The sequence below is a fragment of the Macaca fascicularis genome, chromosome 4 (genome assembly GCF_037993035.2).
Source record: "Macaca fascicularis isolate 582-1 chromosome 4, T2T-MFA8v1.1".
Taxonomy (NCBI): Eukaryota; Metazoa; Chordata; class Mammalia; order Primates; family Cercopithecidae; genus Macaca; species Macaca fascicularis.
The window spans coordinates 104,098,382-104,118,754 of NC_088378.1; the positions used below are offsets into that span (position 1 = coordinate 104,098,382).

At 37.9% G+C, this 20,373-nt stretch overlaps 1 protein-coding gene across 8 annotated transcripts in view; it reads right to left on the reverse strand.

Annotated features, from left to right (window-relative positions):
• SMAP1 (small ArfGAP 1) overlaps positions 1–20,373 on the reverse strand; it is a 185,250-nt gene that overhangs the window by 4,056 nt on the left and 160,821 nt on the right. For all 8 annotated transcript variants that reach the window (XM_074037695.1, XM_074037694.1, XM_005552591.4 and 5 more), the window contains 2 exons: positions 4,603–4,727; positions 45–216 (listed from right to left, as the gene is read on the reverse strand). In XM_074037695.1, the coding sequence (XP_073893796.1) occupies positions 45–216; positions 4,603–4,727 (297 nt within the window). The remainder of the gene's footprint in view (positions 1–44; positions 217–4,602; positions 4,728–20,373) is intronic.

Here is a 20,373-nt window from a genome sequence, read left to right on the forward strand (position 1 = left end):
TGCTTCTAGTAATGTCACTGAAAGCAGATATCGAAATTCATTACCAGGAGTACTTTGCTGTTGAATGGTTCCTGTGCCATACAGAGATAAGATGGAGTCTTTGGAAAGCTGTTTCTTTGCCACTTCTTCTGATTTTGTAGTTTGCTCAGTGAATAAATCTAGATCCCCAGATGTTACTGTAGACAGGGTTGCAGCTGCTGGTGCAGAGGATGTCCCCTGAGACAAACACCAAACTAAGCTATCAAATTCTGCACAGTAAAGCACAGCTTATCCATTACTTAAAATCCAAATAAAGTTATAAAATTAGACAGGAATCAAACAATTGTAGAAGGTAAAATGGTGCCATTCAAGAGGATCACTCACAAGCCCATACAAAAACATCTACAGCCATGGCAGTACTTTTTTTTTTTTTTTTTTTTTTTTTTGAGACGGAGTCTTGCTCTGTCTCCCAGGCTGGAGTGCAGTGGCGCGATCTCGGCTCACTGCAAGCTCCGCCTCCCGGGTTCACGCCATTCTCCTGCCTCAGCCTCCCGAGTAGCTGGGACTACAGGCGCCCACAACCGCGCCCGGCTAATTTTTTGTATTTTTAGTAGAGACGGGGTTTCACCGTGGTCTCGATCTCCTGACCTTGTGATCCGCCCGCCTCGGCCTCCCAAATGGCAGTACTTCTTAATTTGAATGTTAATGTAGGTAGACTGAAGCCTTTTCACAGTAAGTTGCATTTACTACCTAAGGTGATGCCAAGTTTTTGCTCATCAAATCCTGAACACAATGGGCTCAACAGTGGTTACAGAGGAGGCAGCTGTCTGAGGACCACCACTCCACAGCAACTACTGCTCCAAGAAACTGGTATCCTTTGGAATAAACATTTCTACAACACACCATAAGAGGATTTGCAATGGCTGCTTAAAAGGTTTTATCTTTTCAAAACCTGCATAATAAGATTTTTATACATCTAATCAGTTTTAACTACAACATTAGGCTACTTCTAATCTATCCAGAAATGAAGGTACAGCAAAACTTTGACCATCTACAATCTCAACATATCCTGCACTTCCCTTTTGGACAAGGCGGCAAATAAACACAAATACAAATAAACATGTAGATATTTAATATAAAACAAACATTTTCACTTAATCTCATATCTTGCGAACAGTATTATGCAATCACAACAGCAAACCTTAATCATCTCTGTAGTCATTAAATATTAAATCACATTCACATTTGTTATATGGACTTGTTTTGAATATGAAGAGTTTCAAAGAATTCTATGAAGACTAGTAAAAACTGGCTGATTCTTCTCAAACTAGAGAATAAGGTGAGTAGCAAGTGGAAAATAAATTCAAACATTTAATGTCCTCCTAGAACACCATGCGATGAGGTACCATCCAAACACTATACTTGTAAACTACACAGAACAGTATTTTGAATCTTATGACTAAGCAAGAATTTTAAGTGACAAAAAGCCACTTAATTTTCCAAAAATTCAAATATGTAAGAAATTAGATATCATAGAATACTAAATATCACAATACCCTTGAATAAAATATATCTAAGCTACCAATGAAGCAGCAGCAGCAGATCATAGAGCTACGAGCATGGGCTGGAGCCTGTCTGCCAGGACTAGAGCCTGCCCCCCACGACTTTCTATGGTACACTCAGACATGTCACTTCTTTCAATCTCTCTCCTGTAAACTGGGGATAAGCTTGATGATCACAAGAAGTGTTTTGCACAATGGTTGGATTAAGTACTTGGTGTTTATTGTTAATATTTTTTATAAAACAAAGCAACTACATCACTAAGTGATCTTTTTATCACACTATCTGTTGAACCAAAAAAATCTGCTCAAAACGCTGGGGTCTATTCCCTGTGGAAGAGAGAGAACTGTAAGAAAACCCAAAATGTTGGGAAGCTATGATTCTACTCTCATAGTAGAGCAGCCTAATATTCACATACTGTAAACATCATAATATGAAACATCTACCTCCAAAAGGACACAGTCTAAAAACAGCCAAACTGATCGGCAGGACTAGTAAGCCCTCAAATGTCCACTTACTTTTTGGTGCTCCATTCGCCAGCACTACAACCCCAAGATAAAAGGAGAACAACTTCTGCCTCTCATTTTACACTTCAGGAAGTGCAGAGCATCTAACCAAAGGCTCTCTGGCCTTCTGGGACCCAAGGGCTTAATCAAGAAAAAATAAGACTCGGCCCTTGTGTATGTATAGGTACTGTTGGTATATGTACATGTATATGAAATATCAGGAAAGGGGTTTCTCCATGTCAACACTGAAGACTGGAACTGTTCCCCTCCAGCCCCCAAAACACATGTACGCTCCTGTCAACTAAGTATTTCTAACCCCCTTTAAGAAAGACTAGACCCCAGACAGGTAAGGCAGATGGTAAAATCAATCTACTTCATATTCATAAGTTAGAAAACCGTTTACTAGAATTTGTATATACTCAGAAAATAACACAAAGAGTGAAAGAACACAGGGTTCAGAAGAATTCAAAATCTTGGTGTCCAAAACTAGTTTGAGCTCAATTTCACATACTAAAAACCCACCAAAACGAGTAAATTACATAGTAGCAATATATGCATAAAATCTGTAGTTTCAGCACCATCCCCCATTTTCAAAGGCATTATTTTGAAAATATGTTTGGATTTTTTTTTCCCCCCAGATGAAGTCTCGCTCTTGTCCCCCAGGCTGGAGTGCAATGGCGCAATCTTGGCTCACTGAAACCTCTGCCTCCCGGGTTCAAGCAACTCTCCTGCCTCAGCCTCCTGAGTAGCTGGGATTACAGGCATCTGCCACCACGCCCGGTTAATTTTTGTATTTTAAGTAGAGACGGGGTTTCATCATGTTGGCCAGGCTGGTCTCCAACTCCTGACCTCGGGTGATTCGCCCGCCTCAGCCTCCCAAAGCGCTGGCATTACAGGCGTGAACCAGCATGCCCAGCCAAATATGTCTGAATTTTAATCTCTACATGAAGTTTAGATGAAAGATACTACTGTTCACCAAATATTTTACAGGGTTCAACATAACAATGTTCCAAAAGAAGTATTAGATATAATTTTAAAAATTAACCTTATGTCCTACCAGGTACTGCTCAGAATGCCCAAAGTCTGAAGGCCAGCCGCCACCCCTCCTAAAGCCAGAGGCTATACTCCTTGTCATGGCACTGCTTGTGCTTAAGAATTAAATGAAGTCTGCATTGTTCTGCTTGCTGCTTTAATACAGAACAGAACACGTGAAGTACGCTGAAACCTCAGAGGTGGAGTCTAACTCTCTAAGCAGTTGCAAAGCAACTGTCAGACCCCAGTGACAGTGCTAAATAAGTCTAGCAGGTGTAACAGCCGTACTACAATGCTAGACTAAAAATAAATTACTTTTCACATTCTGACTGTCAAATATCCTAAATACTTCTTTCCAAAGACACAATATTAGACAATTCTGTCACATGTACACCTATGTCTGTACAAATTGGTAAGGTAATTAATGTTAATTGAAACAACAGTAACAATACTGTCTCTCTTTCTTATGTGTGTTACAGGAGGTGAAGAAGGGGCAAAGCCATAAAATAAGCTATTTTGCTAAAAATAAACACTACTGCTGCAGACAATTTTGATAAAGATCCATTTAAATTAATTATTCCTAAGAAATCTACTTGTTCCATTCTAATGGTAACTATATAATGACTATCACAATAACAATATGTGCAACAGAAATATGTTACTAGTCTTCTTATAAGATGTTGACTTTTTCTTATTAAAACTGTCTACCGGAACAATTCAGATTTGACTTAGTTTTTCTATGGAAGGAATATTTTATCTCAAAAATTATGCTGCACAAACTGGTTATTTGTAAAGTATAAACTTAAAATAGAATCTTAATGTTGTAAGCTTAAGAGTAATTTGTTTCCTGAAATTTCATATAGTTCACGTTACAGAAATTCCATGTACTGTTAAGAAGGCAATTCAAAATTTCTTCACCATTAACATTTTAAAAATTTCCCAATCATTATTATTACTGTTCTAGATTTTTAAAAAATCACTTAAAAAAAAAAAAAAGCAAGGTAGATTTTAAGGCTAAGTTAAAACATAATTTGCCTTCATTTTAAAAAGACAATGAGTACTGAATTTGCTAGAACTTCTGCAGTTAATATTTACAAACACCCACAGTTTTAAAAGCTCTGAAGTAAGTGACCTTGTTGATCTCAGGGAAGTCGATGTAGTCAGGGTTTTTCTATTTGTTCATTCTAAATACTGTTGTTTCCCTAAAGCTAGGGTTAGAACTTTAAAGATAGTCAATATTTTAGGTTTTGTGGGTTATACAGTCTCTGTTGTTAATATTTAACTCGGCTTTTGTAGCAGGAAACCAGCCACACATAGTATGTAAACCAGTGGGAGCGGCTGTGTGCCAATAAAACTTTATTTGCAAAAAGAAGCTGCTGGCTTAGTTTGCAAACCCCTGGCCTAAAGAACAGGGGACTTTAAAATCAGTTACTGCTCAGAAAAAATTCTTCCAAAATTGAAATTTTGAAACTTTTCAAAAAGGAAATAAGCAGCGACCATAGAAAACCATATTCTTATCACATACCTGAGCTGGAGGCATGCCAGTTGCAGGTAAGGGATTAGAAATCATTGGTCCGAAGATGTCCAGATCGTCATTCAGGGGTGGCACCGTTGTGTTCCCATTGGTCACTGGTGCCACAGCAGGGCCATCTGAAAAGAATATAGATTCTTGTCTTAAAGTAGAATATCTTAAATTACTTGAAACATGGCATTATTTTAAAAATTGATATATGGTTTAAAAAAAAAAAAGTTCAAAAGTTGGTAAAACATTTGTTCTCCTTCTACCCACCCCAGTATCCCCTTTCCCAAAGAAACCATTTCCAGTTTTGTTGATTCCCCCAGAAATATTCTTTATCCATTGGTTTCTAGGTATATATCCAAACCTCCTTTTTAACCAATGGTATCATACTATTCACATTATTTTGCACCCTAATTTTTTAAATAAGATCATAGGTTTTTATGGTGTTTCCTATATGCCAGGCACTGTTCTGGGTACTTTACATGTATCAACTCATTTAATCTTCATACACTTATGAGGTAAAAACTACTTTTGAAATAAGGGGCTAAGGTGGAATTTGATACCACACTCTTATAAATAATCCCTCTCCATAAATGTATGTGTGAGGGTGTGTGTGTCTGGAGATAATTTAATTTTTACCTACCATGGAAATAAGTTTTGATGATTTACACCATGGAAATAAGTTTTTTACCTACCATGGAAATAACATTGATGAAATGTTACGTTTTGAAGTCACAACATGGAAGAAAACTAGATAGAAAAAAGGAAACATACATACAATATTTAAACTGATTCTACAGGAAGTATCCATAGAACTCCAAAATAAATCCTTTCTTTATTCCAGCACAGCCACTTTTAGTGATGGCTGTACCAAGCCACTGCACTGTACAGGCAAAGGGACTCTGACAGAGCTTCCTACTTTAAAATTCAAATTAAAAAAGTTTTTAAAACTGTAATTTCAAAAATTCAAAACTGGCTTATTTTATATCCCCTTTTTATGTTGGTGAACATTTATAAGGGCTGGGGGCAGGAGCTGAAGTGGAGTGCTGTGGGTCGAGTTTGCATGCACAGCACTCCGGGACTGGAACATCTCACAGAGTTCAGTTTTCTGTAACCACAACCAAGTAACAGTTCAGAGCATCACAACTCCAGCCTCTTGAGAGTTATAGCCTAATAAATCTTCTAGCTTAACAATTTACAGTCTCATTTGATCTCTCTTTGATAGACCATACTCTCATCAAAGGGAAATCCATCATCTTTAAAAACCTTTTCAACAATGAATGGGATATCTTGCACAAAGTAGATACTCAAATATTAACAAATTCAGTGGAGGATCTACCATCTCATTCATATTTCCACCACAATCTACAGAAACTTAGAGAGTTCTTGTCTTTTTCCAAGTATAACTACAGAAATTAGTATCTTTTATTTCTCTGTTTAAGCTTCAGTGAATTACAAAGAATTATTAATACATACTCAAAATAAAATATTTTTTACTATTTATTTTATAAAAGAGTGTGTAAAGTCCAAATTAGGTTAATTTGGAAGTTATTCAACTGCAAATTTTTCAAGTCATTTTCAGTGATATCACATTATCACAACCATTAAAAGAAATGTATTGATATGTATTATACATGTTATATCTATATCAAGTACTATGGACAATTAAAAGGTGAAGCAATAAAACAATGTATGTAGATTATTATAATTTGTAATATATAGAATTTTAAACTGAGACAACTATCAAAGAATTAAGACTCATACATGAAAATAATTTTTTTCATTTCTAACCCTTTCAAATGGCAATATTCATTTTAAAGTTAGACCTCCTTAAAGAGATAATTTGTTTTCTAGTTCATTCCATACCCCATTTACATGATGTATAGTACATTATATAAATATCAGCTAGAAATAAAGTGATATTTTAAAGGGACAAGGCATTCTAGGTTTAAAAACACAACTAAGGAATACCTTTTTCGTTTGTATCTACACTTCAGTAAAGAAAGTCCAATAATAATGACATATAAGCCAGTGGTGCTTTAACTTGTGAGCTACAGAGTTGGAGATGGGCAAACATCATCATCAACTAGACATGTTTCATTCTATCACATGAATTGAGGAAGCACTTTATTAGCTGCAAATATAACTATTATATATAAAATGTATATATATTTATATATGTAAAAATTTTATATGTTTATAAAATTTAAACTCAAATAGAAGCATGTGTCCTGTGAAACAATGTAAACCACAACCAAAATAAAAAGGAAAAAAAATGGTGACAAGCTGAATATAAGCAACTATTTCCAGTTTTTCCGTTACACTTTTTTTTACTTTATTAAGTAGTAGTAAACAAAATCAGACAAATTTATGGCAAAAAAAATTTAACACGAGAAAATCCCATTGATTTTTTGGCAAACTAAGAAAATACTATCAATTGCTTTTTACCACAGCACATGTTCACAGAACACCAGTGTGCCCAGGATGCACTTGGTGAGAATCACAAAGTTCATCCACTACAAGCCAATGCTATGTCTTATTACTTTTATAAACTGTACAGCTTTCAGAAATTTTAAGTCTGTTCTACTTAGTACCTTAGACTCCACTCAGAATATTTACTTACACTTTCAAATCTAAACAACATTTGATATCTAGCAATATATTTTCTAACCCGCAAAACACCACACAGCACATTATTTGGTTTCTGAAGTCTTATTTTACCTTTCACCCCCTTTAGTATCACATATGTGACTAATAACTTGTCCAGCATCACAGAGCAGGAGCAAAGTCTTAGACTGTAATCTTATTCAATGTTTACTGTAAAAGCAACACATTCTTGTAAAAGATTCAAACCATGCAAAAATGAAGAAACTAAAAGTACCCACCATAGATGGTGGTGACAGTTGTGCAATGTGAATGTACTTAATGCCACTGATTATATATTGTAAAATATTTAACACGGTAAATTTTATGTGTTGTGTTACCACAATTTTAAAAACAATGTACATAGGATCATACAAAAATAGTCTTCTTTATATAAATTATGTATGTGTAGGTAGGGGGTTTGCATTCTGTGATACTGCATGTGCCTATTAATTATTTATTTATTCAATGTGTGACTCAAGAGAATTTAGGTAGTTTCCAGATTTTCACCATTAAAAACAGAATGGTGGACATCCACATTCCTCTATATAAAGTCTACACAGCTCATGTCCCTTCACTGCAATGTAACTTGAATTCTGTTTTTACCACTGCACTATGAACAAATCCATATTCTCTTTCCATGTGTTTTATTATTGTTATTACTATATTAAAACTAGCCTCTTGAAATTTCTGGCATTTCATACAAACAACAAAGTTGTGATCTCTCTGTAACCAGTCACCATGGTTATTAGAGCTGTCATGAAGTCAATTCACAAGGTCAGTCTGAGGGACGTGGAATCCTTTTAAGAATGAGATAGAGGAAGCACCTGCTTAGGGACAGCAATCTTTGTGGCAAGGCTGACACTGTTTTCAACTGGTTAAGGAAGACTTTCTCAAAACCCCCAAAAACCTGAGGTAAGGAACTTTCTGCCAGGCCTCACCAAGATTTTTCTCTACATAGCATCCTCGTGATGAGCATAGGTGATTGCTCTCTGCTCTCACCATCTGCAACATACCTGCCCCTCTTTTGTCTCTACTCCATCTTCTCCCCATGTGATGGGTTATCCATCTTAATGGTGGGTTCTGGATTTCACAGCCATCAATTTTTCTAGTTACTATCAAAGCTATGCGTTCACAGAATTGTTGAAAAACAAATTCTTAACCGAAACGAAAACTTCTCAGCCTTGCAAAACTGGTAAATACAAGTTCCCAATGAGTTTTCAATGGTTGCCAATTTTACTTACAACATTTGGCTTGCTTAACACATTATTTAAAAGGGATTGCTTCAATTCATTTAGAAGGTGATTGCGTTTTAAATTTTCAGTGTTCAAAAAGGACAATTAAAGACTCATTATCATTACCATCATTATAAATATCACATTCATCCTGGATGTTTTTAAAGAATGTTTACATGTTATCATTTTTGTCCCCATACATGTTATCATTTTTGTCCCCATACAAGATGAGAAGGGCCTCTCCTTCCATTATCTCCGGTTATACCAACTAGGACACAGAGCAATGAAAAGACTTCCTCAATGTCATTCACCTTTTTAAGCAGCAAAATTTGTACTAGAACAGAGTCTTCTCACACCTAGGCTAGTGCTCTTTTCTTTAAACCACATTTCATCAAAAGCCATGTAATTTCAACTTCACCTAATTATAAACAAATCACTTTAAAGTTCTGAAAAATTTAAAAAAACTTTAAAATAGTTTATAATTATTTGTACTAAGTTTGAGAAGCAGTTAAACAGTCCAAAAATCATTCAGTGCCACACTCAACATTTGCCTCATCCTGTCCTCACTCCACTGTCCTGTACTGACACCAGTATCTTTTCAATTTATAGGGAGGGATTCAGGTGGTTATGGTCTTCAGTGAGCAAACTGGGCTCCCGGAAGCAACTGTGGGATATAATCAGGCCTTTGTCAACTAAGAGTATTCACAAATTATTGGGAGTTAAATGCATCCTTTTGATCATGGGCCCACTAATAACATGATCTTTACTGATTAATAAAAGCTCAGAGGCCACAACATCAAGAAAATACCAAGATGTTGACAACAGTTTTTCAGATAATTAACTGTAACATTTAGAGAGTATAAGGCTTATTCAAATTAAATAGTGTAAATCACCATAATGTAAGAAAAACATTTAAATCAGCATGGGTTATACCTTGTTGGTGCATGCACACAAATATACAGTCTCACACACACACACACACACACACACACACGGAAACTTCCTCTTTCAGGGGAGAGAGAACATCAGACCATGCAATGCCTTCTATGAGATGAGGGGATGTCTGTGAAAACTAATCAGAATTCACCGTAGACATGCACCTTGCTCAGCTACAGAATGATGGTGGGAGCAGCAGGAGGCAGCAGTCCCCCTTTAATTAGTATGCAGAAACAGTAGCTGGTGGACAATAAAAATAATGGGAGATCCAGAGTACAAGAAAAGCCTAGGGCAAATGGAGGAAATTCAGCTGGGAACAACATCATAAAGAACGATAATGAAGCACAAAGAACCTCTTGAAAAGGCAATGAGCAAACAGAAGAAATTAGGACAATGCAGTAAAATGAAGATAGGATTTCAATCTTAAAGGCAAGACATCAAACCTACAGTTAAGTAGCTTGTAGGTAAGTATTTTCTTTCTTCATTACCTTAAGATGTTAGGCTAGTGTCTTATTTGGGAACTGAACTGGTAGATGAATGTTTTCAACTGCCCACATATGAGAAACTGACAGGAAAAGGTTAAAATGTTTTCAGCTGCAGAAAAAAATTGTTAAAATCAGTGCTACAACTTCCAAGAACAGAAGGCATGCCCAGCATGCATTCACTGGCCCACTTCACATCATGACACTGAGAGATGTTAGAAAGAGGTAACATTTCAAATATGACAAAGTCATGAAGGCCAGTCTCTTGTCACCTAAAAATCCTCAATATGGTAAGTGAGCCAGCTGATTCTATTAATTGTAACTATATTAGAATTCATCTGACACCAATAATCCAAATGAGGATAAGGTAAATAAAGTATTTTTAACAACAGTGTCTTCCCCTTGGCACATTCCAAGTGCCTTTAAATGACAATTTATAAACTAAAAGGAAATAAGAATACAACACTTCATATTTTAATACATGTTTAAACACTAATATTTATTTAAGTACTATGTGCCAGATACTCTGATCAATAAAGTATCTCAGTTTAATCCTTACCTCACCTGGAGGGAATCTGCACAGTAAGCCTAGGACTTCAACATGGGTCTCGATGGCGCACCCAGAAAACTCAACTCTCTAATCAGTTTGAGAAATGTTTCCCGGTATTCTCAGGCAGAAACAGGTGCCCATTCCCTACCCAGAGTTACAAATTGACCTACCTCCCTAAAATAGTGCCCTGAGGGCAGGGGCTAGATTCACCACCCAGCCCAGGCACAGTACTTGGCACAAGCTCCTTTCTGAGGCACAGGATGACTCCTGAGTCCACAACACCCACAGCACCTCAACTGCAGGCCATACCACCCACAGCCGGTCAGTCAGGCCTACCAACTTTGCCTCCAAATGTTCCGCTAATCCAGGGGCTGCAAAGTAGAAGCCTTCCCAAGCATCTTATCCTTTTCATTTTTAGTTTTTATGGCATCTGAATGTTCTTAGGCTGAACAGGCATGCCCCAGTACTCCAGAAGCCTCTTTACTCCCCACTGGCACCACTTTCATAGCCCAGAGCCCATGAACAGTCCCACCTGCTTCGTCACCAGGAAGAGTGCAGCTGCCTCCTTAATTTAATACCTAGCGCAAAGCAAATAATAAATGATTAATTGAAATGCTTTCCAAACACAGGTTATGGGAGGATTTCTTGGTGACAGCAGAGCCATGGTGGAAAACAATTAGTAGTTCAGGTGATCCTACTTTTGTGGGAGAAAAGTGAAATAATGACACTATTTTTGAAAATTACCAGCAATTTCCTGGCTACAAATCCTTTTCAGTCCTCATCCTACTTACCACCAGCACATTTAGCCCCAGCTGATCCTTCCTCCTGGAAAATCGCCTCTTAAAGAGTTTAGAGCCACATTCTCCTTGAAGACTCCCCAGCCATTGCTACCAATATCCTGGACTGGCTCCTCTTCCTCTGTTTTCATAGACACAGCTTCCATGCAACTATCTGCCTATGAGATTACAACTGCTTGTTAACTAGAATCCCTACACCAGGGCTTCCCTTTTCCAGGTTAACAAGTACAATGAGGCTGGAATTCTTTCTCTCAATCATAAATGTGTCTCCAACGCCTCTATGTCCAAAGCTCAGTGCATCACTGTTGTCACAGCACCTCACAGGACTACTCTACCTGCTACCTCACCGGTGGGAGCCATATCTTACCCTCCTACTAATCTGTTCCAACTGTCCTAACATAGCACTTGTGTGCCCTATGATAGGATACAGATGGGGTTTTTTTTTTTTTTTTTTTTTTTTTTTTTGAGACGGAGTCTTGCTCTGTCACCCAGGCTGGAGTGCAGTGGCCGGATCTCAGCTCACTGCAAGCTCCGCCTCCCGGGTTTACGCCATTCTCCTGCCTCAGCCTCCCGAGTAGCTGGGACTACAGGCGCCCGCCACCTCGCCCGGCTAGTTCTTTTTTGTATTTTTTAGTAGAGACGGGGTTTCACCGTGTTAGCCGGGATCGTCTCTCGATCTCCTGGCCTCGTGATCCGCCCGTCTCGGCCTCCCAAAGTGCTGGGATTACAGGCTTGAGCCACCGCGCCCGGCCAGGATACAGATGGGTTTTAAATCATAAGATCCTCTACAAAGGTACGGCTCTAAAAGCTGCATTTATCTGGGTATCTGCTTATCTTTTCCAACTGTTATTCACTCTAAAGGTGACCTCCATAAAACATTAGATTATACTTGAAATAAGTTTGCATAGCACAAAATAAACTTATTTTCTTCTCCTCTAGCAGCAGCAAGAAAAATCAACCTCTGAATTAAGGAAAATATAATTTAAATTGGAATTTTAGCATTAATCCAGATTTCAAACTGAATTCTCATAACCTGTTCTCTTAGATAATCCCATCTTTTCCCTCAATGATAATTCTGTCTTCCAGTTTCTGGATGGCAACCCCATCCCCTTCTGGCACTACTATAAACACACAGAGCTGCATCTTCTGGTGTTTACCAGTGTTCCATGAACTCTGCTGGTGCTCAATAATTAATTGAATTCATTCTTTACTTGAATGTCAGAGGCATTAGCTGGTCATAATCTATTTGCACAAATAAGAAAAAATGTCAAAAAGCAACATGAGATTTTATGTATTATTAATCTAGTTTAAGGCAGATAAGAATGTGATAAGTAAATGGCTGTTTTCCATTACCATTTTTGACTGAGCATGAACCTTATACCTTTAGTACACCCTTGCTACAATGAAAACTCCCAAATTTAATTCTTCTTCCATAACTAGTCAGGCGTCACCATAAGCAGTGATGAATTTAAAGTGGAAACAGCACTGTTTAAAGAAGGCTGCTTCCATGATATTCAGTGATTCTCTCTTTAATGGCAAAACTCCTTAAAGCTTTCTAAATTTTCACGCTGATGAAAGAACCCTTTTTATTTTCTACTCAAGAAACCATCTAAAGTTTTATCCTTAATTTTTATTATTACTTGGAATTCCTTTATATTAAAACACAGGACTTGATTTGTAAAATCAACTCATGTCTGTCTTATTTTAGTAAATTCAAGTCATAAATGTCCATTTGAAGCATATTAAAATTTTTAAGCTTTATGTTGTTTTCAATTTTTTTAAGTGTGCCTGAGAGCTAAGTGGAGCTATTTATTTTTTCAGTTAATTTTTCATACAGTTAAATAGTTAGTATTTAGGCTAATTTGCTAAAATGACTAACATGGTCTTAAAAGAGAATCCTAATCCTCTTGCTGTATTTGGCCCTACCTTTTCAAGCCACTACCAAACTGCCAGTCTACTGTACCAGCAGGGAAATCTACTACACATTTCTACAAACCAGCCAACTTTTGAGCAGGGAATTCCCTTATGCACAGGCACTATGATGCTGTGTAAGGGGAAGAGCCCCATGGTGCTACTGTCTTTCAGAAGACACCACACACACATGCACATATGTGCGCACACACACGCATACTGATTTAGAGCTATCTGAAATAGCTGAGAAGTGGTATAAGGAGGAAGCTTTGTAGAACTGATTGCTTAAAAAATAAATATATATCAAATCACTGCACCATTTTATGGCCTCAAAAAACAAGAAATATATAAATATGAAACCAAATTGTATACACCAAATTTCTTTCTAAATGTTTAAAATAGTGATAAACTAGATTCCTGAGGCCACCCAATTTCCTCAGTTCTTTTAGTCAGCTGCAAATCCATCAGAGGCCACAGACCATGCTTTGCAATCACTGTTTCCCTCTGTCTCCCTCTTTCTCTCTAATGGTAGTGGCTATTCAAGGAATAACCCAGCAGGAGTCCTACTCCGTGTTACTCAGCATAATTTTTGAGTCCCTTCTCCACACATTCCTTCAAAGGCCTGTACTACCTCTTGGTGATCCCCCATGACCTGGTGTTCAGGTTATAGTCTCAGTACAGGACTGTGTGCAAGTTACTGTGCTACGTGCTTCACATAAAGCACACCATTTATTCTGGCCCTCAGCTACAGAAGAGTTCCTATTTCCATTTCCCAGACGAAGCTGCTAGAGGGCAGACAAAACACAGGTACTACCTCTAAACCAAGGATCACGCCCCCATGACTTAATACTGCCATCTATTGATTTGATGAATGGGTCCAATGTCTATTTTGTGTAGCATAATCTCACCTGTTAGAGTTTTATTTTCTATCACAGCTTAACACAGTGTTAAGAATATGAGCCCTGAAGTCAGACTACTCAGTCTAAATCCCAGTTCTGTAATCTACCATCGGTGTGACCTTGTGCAATTCACTTAACCTCTCTGTGCCTCAGTTTTCTCATCTATAACAGGGAAATAATAATAGTTCACCAATCTCAGAGCTGTTGCAAAAATTCAATAAATAAATATCTGTCAGCACTCAAAACAGCCCCTGGCATATAGTTAGCAGTATCTGATTATTAACATAATAAGATAATTTAATACTTGGGTTAGATGCCTTGCTTTGGTTCATCTTAAGAGCTGAAATTAGACTTTGGCATTAAACAGATCTAGGTTTGAGTGCTAATTCTATTGTATAGCAGCAATGCCTTGGAAATTAGTTTTTGTTAGCTTATTAGTTGTTTTATTATTATTAGTTTAATTTAAAAAAAAAAAAAGGAAAAAGTGTGTGTGGGTGTGTACCCTAAAGAGCTGCTGTCAGGATGAAATGCAAGTGTGCCAGATACCACAGACTACCAAAGCCCCATCTGGGCGCTTCTTGCTGGCAAAGCCTACTCCACTCTACAGGATGAATACTATTTTCCTAGCCTCTCTTGCAACTAGAGTGAGGTAATACAATCCAATTCTGACCAAGCGTACCCTGGGAATCCTGCTGGGGAATTTTCTGGCAAGTTTTTCCTCCTGAGAAAAGAAACTGGTGAGGAAAAGCCATCCTTTAGGCATGGTCCTATAAGGATAGGATGCTGCACCATCCATGTGTTGGCCATAAGGGGACGAGCCTCCAGAGTAAAGCCAGTACTATGATGAGGGTGGCAGAATGAGGAGAAGCAAAGAGGAACCTGGCTCCCTGCACTCACTGTTCCACCGCTGCACAGCCCCAAACCACCCTGTCTCCAGATTTCTCTTTGAATGAGATAATTAGATGTCCTTATGTTCAAGCCATTTTCAGGCTTCCTGTTACTTGTCGTTTCAAGTTGCCTCATTCAGAGTTGAATTTTACCCCTCTTTGTCCTATCCCCCAGCACATTCTCTGGAGGTTCTGTGCTGTTTCCAAGACGCCGTCCCTTCTTGCTCTCTTCTAAAGTCTGTGATATCATCAACTCCCCCAACGGCACCTCTTTCTGGTGCCAGTTCACTGACTGCCCTGGTACTGACTCAGGACCACTTGCAAGTATCTGCCCACTGCTAGTTACCTTACACCAATATATTTACGTAAATGCATTTTCTTTCCTATGCAGGTGTGATTACATAAGAATAAACCAATCCCTAAGACCTCCTTTTTGAAAGGATAATAATAGTTCATAACAATAGTTCACTGAGCATACTTTTCTGAGCAGAGGCAATACAAGTTGTTATCAGGTTTTAAACTATATCTGAAAAACATAAGAGACTATAAAATTTTCTTGGGCACTTCTGCTATAGTCCTCCCCACCTTCAATCCTCCTCCAAGAAAAGGGGCATGTGCACACAACTACACAAACGTCCTCTGGATCTGGTCAAATAGGTAGCTGTAGGACACCAGCAGCTTTCCAGGTCCACTGGGAACTGTGGATCACCAGGACCACTGCTGCTAAATCTGGCATTCTTTTACTCAGTTCATTCCCAAATTTGCTTTATAGCACATGGGCGGCTTTGAGAAATGGCTAGAATTTTTTTCTGTAGGAATTTTCTGCCTGAAAGGTAAGTAGAGTACTTTCTGTATTCATCTCTCTCATATAAAACTGGGTATGTGTTGCTAATAATAAAATGGGTTATATACTGATGGCTTAATTTCACTAGCATTGTCTTGACCACTGTCATATGTTAAAGCTTTTATTTCCTGAACACAAGCATGAATGGAGAAACTAAAATTTGCAAACTTTTCTCATCAACTTCCCCAAAACAGAAACACAAGTGTACACCCCTGAGCTAGATTTTCATCACCAAGATCATGACTCAATTCTTTGTGAGATGCTTTCTGGGGCACTGACAGGATGAGGTCACCCCAGACATCCTTGGCAGTGCACCCCTGACACACACAATTCTGTTCCTGGTAGGGCTGTGGATAACGCCTCCTGACAAGGAACCAGGCTGCTCTGCAGTGTGCATGTGGTACACAGATGGCCACAAAACAGAACCCCTGCAGGAACCGTTAACGGGAGGTTGAAATGAAACCTCTAGGGTCACATCCAAGGCCAGTTATAAGTAATTCTTCTCAAGCCTTATGCCCAAAGCATGTGCTCGCCCTTGAAGACTTTATTCTCAGAGGCGGTCTTACGCCCCCACACTCCAAAAATAAGCCCTACTGAATAGAAGCATTAGTCTGGGGGAACTGTCCTAACCAATTGGTAAGCAGTCTGTCAATTTTTATCATCTTTAAAACTAATAAACAACAAAGAATAGACACTAGCCTAACAGTATAATTCACAGTCCTAAACTAGCTTCCCAAGTAAGGGGACCCGAAGAGCACTCTTCTCACAAACCCTAGAAGCTGATTTTAATTCTATTTTAACATAGGACGTGCATACTCAAGTCAGCATATGTCTGTATTTGATTCAAATTTGGTACATTCAGAGATTATTCAATCTGGCACTTAGTCAACATGGGCCAAAGGCCCTCGGTAATTTCTAAGACTGGAGGCAGCTCAAGTATCTCACCCTGTTTGTGGTATTAGAGAGTAAAGTACTATAATAAACAGTAGTCCTACAGCTTTCAAACACGAATTAATATCTAAATATGAGGCAGCTCTTGTAGGTACTATCGGGAACATAAAGCAGGGGTGAGCAAACCCTAGCCCCATGCCTGTTTTTAAAATCGATCGGAACATAAGCATGCTCATTCATTTACATGTTCGTTTATGGCTACTTGCATACTACAATGGGAGTTGACTAGTTGCAACAGAGATCATAAGGCCTGCAAAGCCAAAAATAATGTCTATTTGGCCCTTCTTGGAAAAAATTGGACAACCTCTGCTAAAAAGTATATATAATATAAAGCATTTTATGTTTGAACTTTGAATGATCAGGAAAAGTGAGCTTAAGAAAGGTTTTACCTGAGTTACTGGGTTACAAAAAATAAAGTAGGTTCATTAAAGTCCCATTTAAAGGAAAGATCAAATCTCTTAAAACTAGTCTTAAGTATTACGCTATTATGAAACTGTTAAGAGTGATAAAGAAGGCATGAGTCCCAAGGATCCATAGCTGTGTAACTGAACTATCGCTATGCAGTTTTTCTCTATATTTTCTGGAAATGTTTTAAGTTAATGTCTGTTCTAGTCTCACTCATACGGAGATATGCTGTCATGTTTGCATTACCATAAATCATACTTCAAGGCACCCACCCCTACAATTTGCGCTGTTTTTCAATTTACAGGGGAAAACCAGGGTCCCATTAGAGGACAGCGGCATGCTTCTGAGCAGATAAAGAGCCTGAGGCCCGAGGTGGACACCAATCATCAATCCACATTTAGAATCACTGTTTGTTTTGAGCTGAAAGAGACCTTTGATTTCTCTGTAGTCTCCTGGACTTTCATGAATTCATCAAATTTTATGCTTTAACACAGCTTTTTTTTAAAAAAAAGTCTGAAAATATTTTTTAAAAGAGTTTAGGAAATTGATAACCAGCAGATGTGAAGAGCTGTATGTGCTCTGGGTAAGACACTTCCTCTCCTGCTGCTACAACTCCCTCACAGCAAGACAGCCCTCTTTCTAACCCCATCTCCCACCCCTCCCACCTGTGGAACTCTTTCACCAAATGATCTAAAACCCACTATCAGTCATTGCAAAATCCCCCATATATTCTTAATCTTTTTTCACAAACAGTCCCTAACTTCTGCTAAATGAACTTTGGTTCTCCCCTAAAGACACTGTTTCCTGAAGCTGTCCCACTGTCCAAAAGAGCAACATCCCATCAGACCTACAAACCCATGAGTGACAGAAATAAATGTTAGTTGATGTAAGCCACTGAAATTTTGGAGTTGTTTGCTATGTAACATGCACAGCAAGAGGTGACTGTTTTAGAAACTGATACAAGAGGGGTGCTGCCACAACAGAACCCTAAAATCTGTGGCATTGACTTTGAGACAAGGTGGTAGAAGATAAGGAAACATATGCAATAGTGAAATGGCTGGTAAACAGTGCCCCACAATAATCAGGAAGGTAGAAAATGTATCAAATGAAGTTATAGTAGAGCTGCCCTAGCTGACCCACAGAAAGAGAGAAACAGATGTTTAATGTTGTAAGCTGTTGAAACCTAGGCTTATTTACTATGCAGTATCATTCCAACAATAATGGAATATCTCAAAGGCCACTCATACTGTTTGTCGACTAGATGCCATTCACTCCGGGCTATTCAAGGACACTGCTAGAGCAATTTGTCCTTGTCCTGAAAGTATCAGATTTACCTCTCTAGAGTTCATTTCTAACACTAAACATCTTGTAATGTCATCCTTAAAAAAACCCTTTCCTGCCCACCTTGCCCTACGATAATCTAGTCTCAGCACAACCACCACAATAATTCTTTAAATACTACAGTCAGATTATTTCTTTTCAGCAAATTCCTCCAATGTGTTTCCAGGTCACTCAGAGTTAAAACCAAGTCCTGTTATAGTCAGCTTGCACCCTCCCTACCCCTTCCTTCCTTGTTTCCTCTGTTACTATTCTCCCCCCAGATCATTCCACTTTAGCCACATTGTCATCCTTGCTGGTCCTTGCACACTTCAAGTAGGCTCCTACTGAAGAGCCTTTCCATCTGCTGTGTTCTTCTCAGAATGCTCTTGCTTACAGATCCAGATATCCAGACATTCTTCACGCCTTTGCTCCAATAAGACATCTGTGAATGCCTCCCTGTCCACCCTATTTAAAATTACAACCATCCATTTCTGTTTTCTTTCATCTATAGTACTTACCACCTATAACCTACGATATATTTTATTTAATTGTTTATTCACTGTCTCTCCAGATGAAATTAAAGCCCCAGAAGTTAGGAGTTGTAGTCTGTCCTCTTTCAGATCTATCTCCTTAGTGTCTACAATGGTACCTTGACACACAGTAGACAGTAGCTATTTGTTGAATGGAATGAGTGTGTAAGATAAGAATCAGGCCTAGATTATATTTTATATTTCTAAGTTATAAACTAATAAACCAGGCAATGCAGACTGAAAAAGGAAGCTGCAGTGAAGACAAAGATATAATACAGTTTTACTAAGATATTTTTTTACTTTAGTAATAATTTTTTTTCTTTTTCTCTCATTTACAGTAAAGGAAATAAAACAAGAAATTATGAGGACTACAATTCAACATAATTGTATTTAGAGCCCCTGGACTGAAGCCTTATTTTCAAAATTACAGTTATTTTTTATATTTCTAATATACAACTTTTTACCATCATAGAAGAATTGTACCTCCAGGGAGTATATTTGTATGATGTACCAGCTTCCTAAGAAATGAATAAAACATTCAGCTATAATTCTTAAAACAGACAACAATTTACTCAATAACAACTAGGATCAATTTTTTGGAAAGCAGTATATGAAGTTCAACTATTCCAACTAACTGCCTTTTACTCTTTTCCTTCTCAATCTTTCTCCAAACTAAACAAAGAGAAAGACTGAAATTATTCCTATGCCAAGGCTCAGATATTACTAAAAGTAACCTTTTATCAAGCCAATTCATTTAGAAGAAAAAAATGTAAAAAAAAAAAAAAAGAGAGAGAGAGGGAAGCTAACAATATTTGTAGATAAGCACAATATAAACACCCCTTGAATGAAGGCCTGCTTACTTACCACACAGACTACATATACCTTTCAGCCATGAGAACAAACAGGACGTTAAATTAAAACGAGCACTTCTCATTATCATTGAATAAGTTATATGAATCTAGTCACTAGATTTGGATGCAAAATGTGTTGCTTCAGTTAACCAAAATTAAATTTTATTTTAAACCAACACATTTTACAATAAGGCTACCCTAGAATTATTTTGTTAAGGGGAAAAATCCCCCACAAAACTGAAAATTCGAGAGACAGAGAAGAGAAAATAATCCACTCTTCATTGTAAGCACTAAAATGTCACATCTACCAAGCCTTTTAAGATTACTGTGATATCTTCTTTTCCCCAAGGAACTCATTACTTGTATTTCAGTGAAGACAGTGCTGACAGACACCAGCTCCCTTATTAAAGATTTCCTTTTTGTGGGAAGTTAGCAAACTAATCATACCATTTTCAAATTCAGTTAACAGGTACGTTTTGGCATACTGAAGATAAAGCCATTATATTCACTCCAAGTAAAAGTTTCAATTGTTTTGT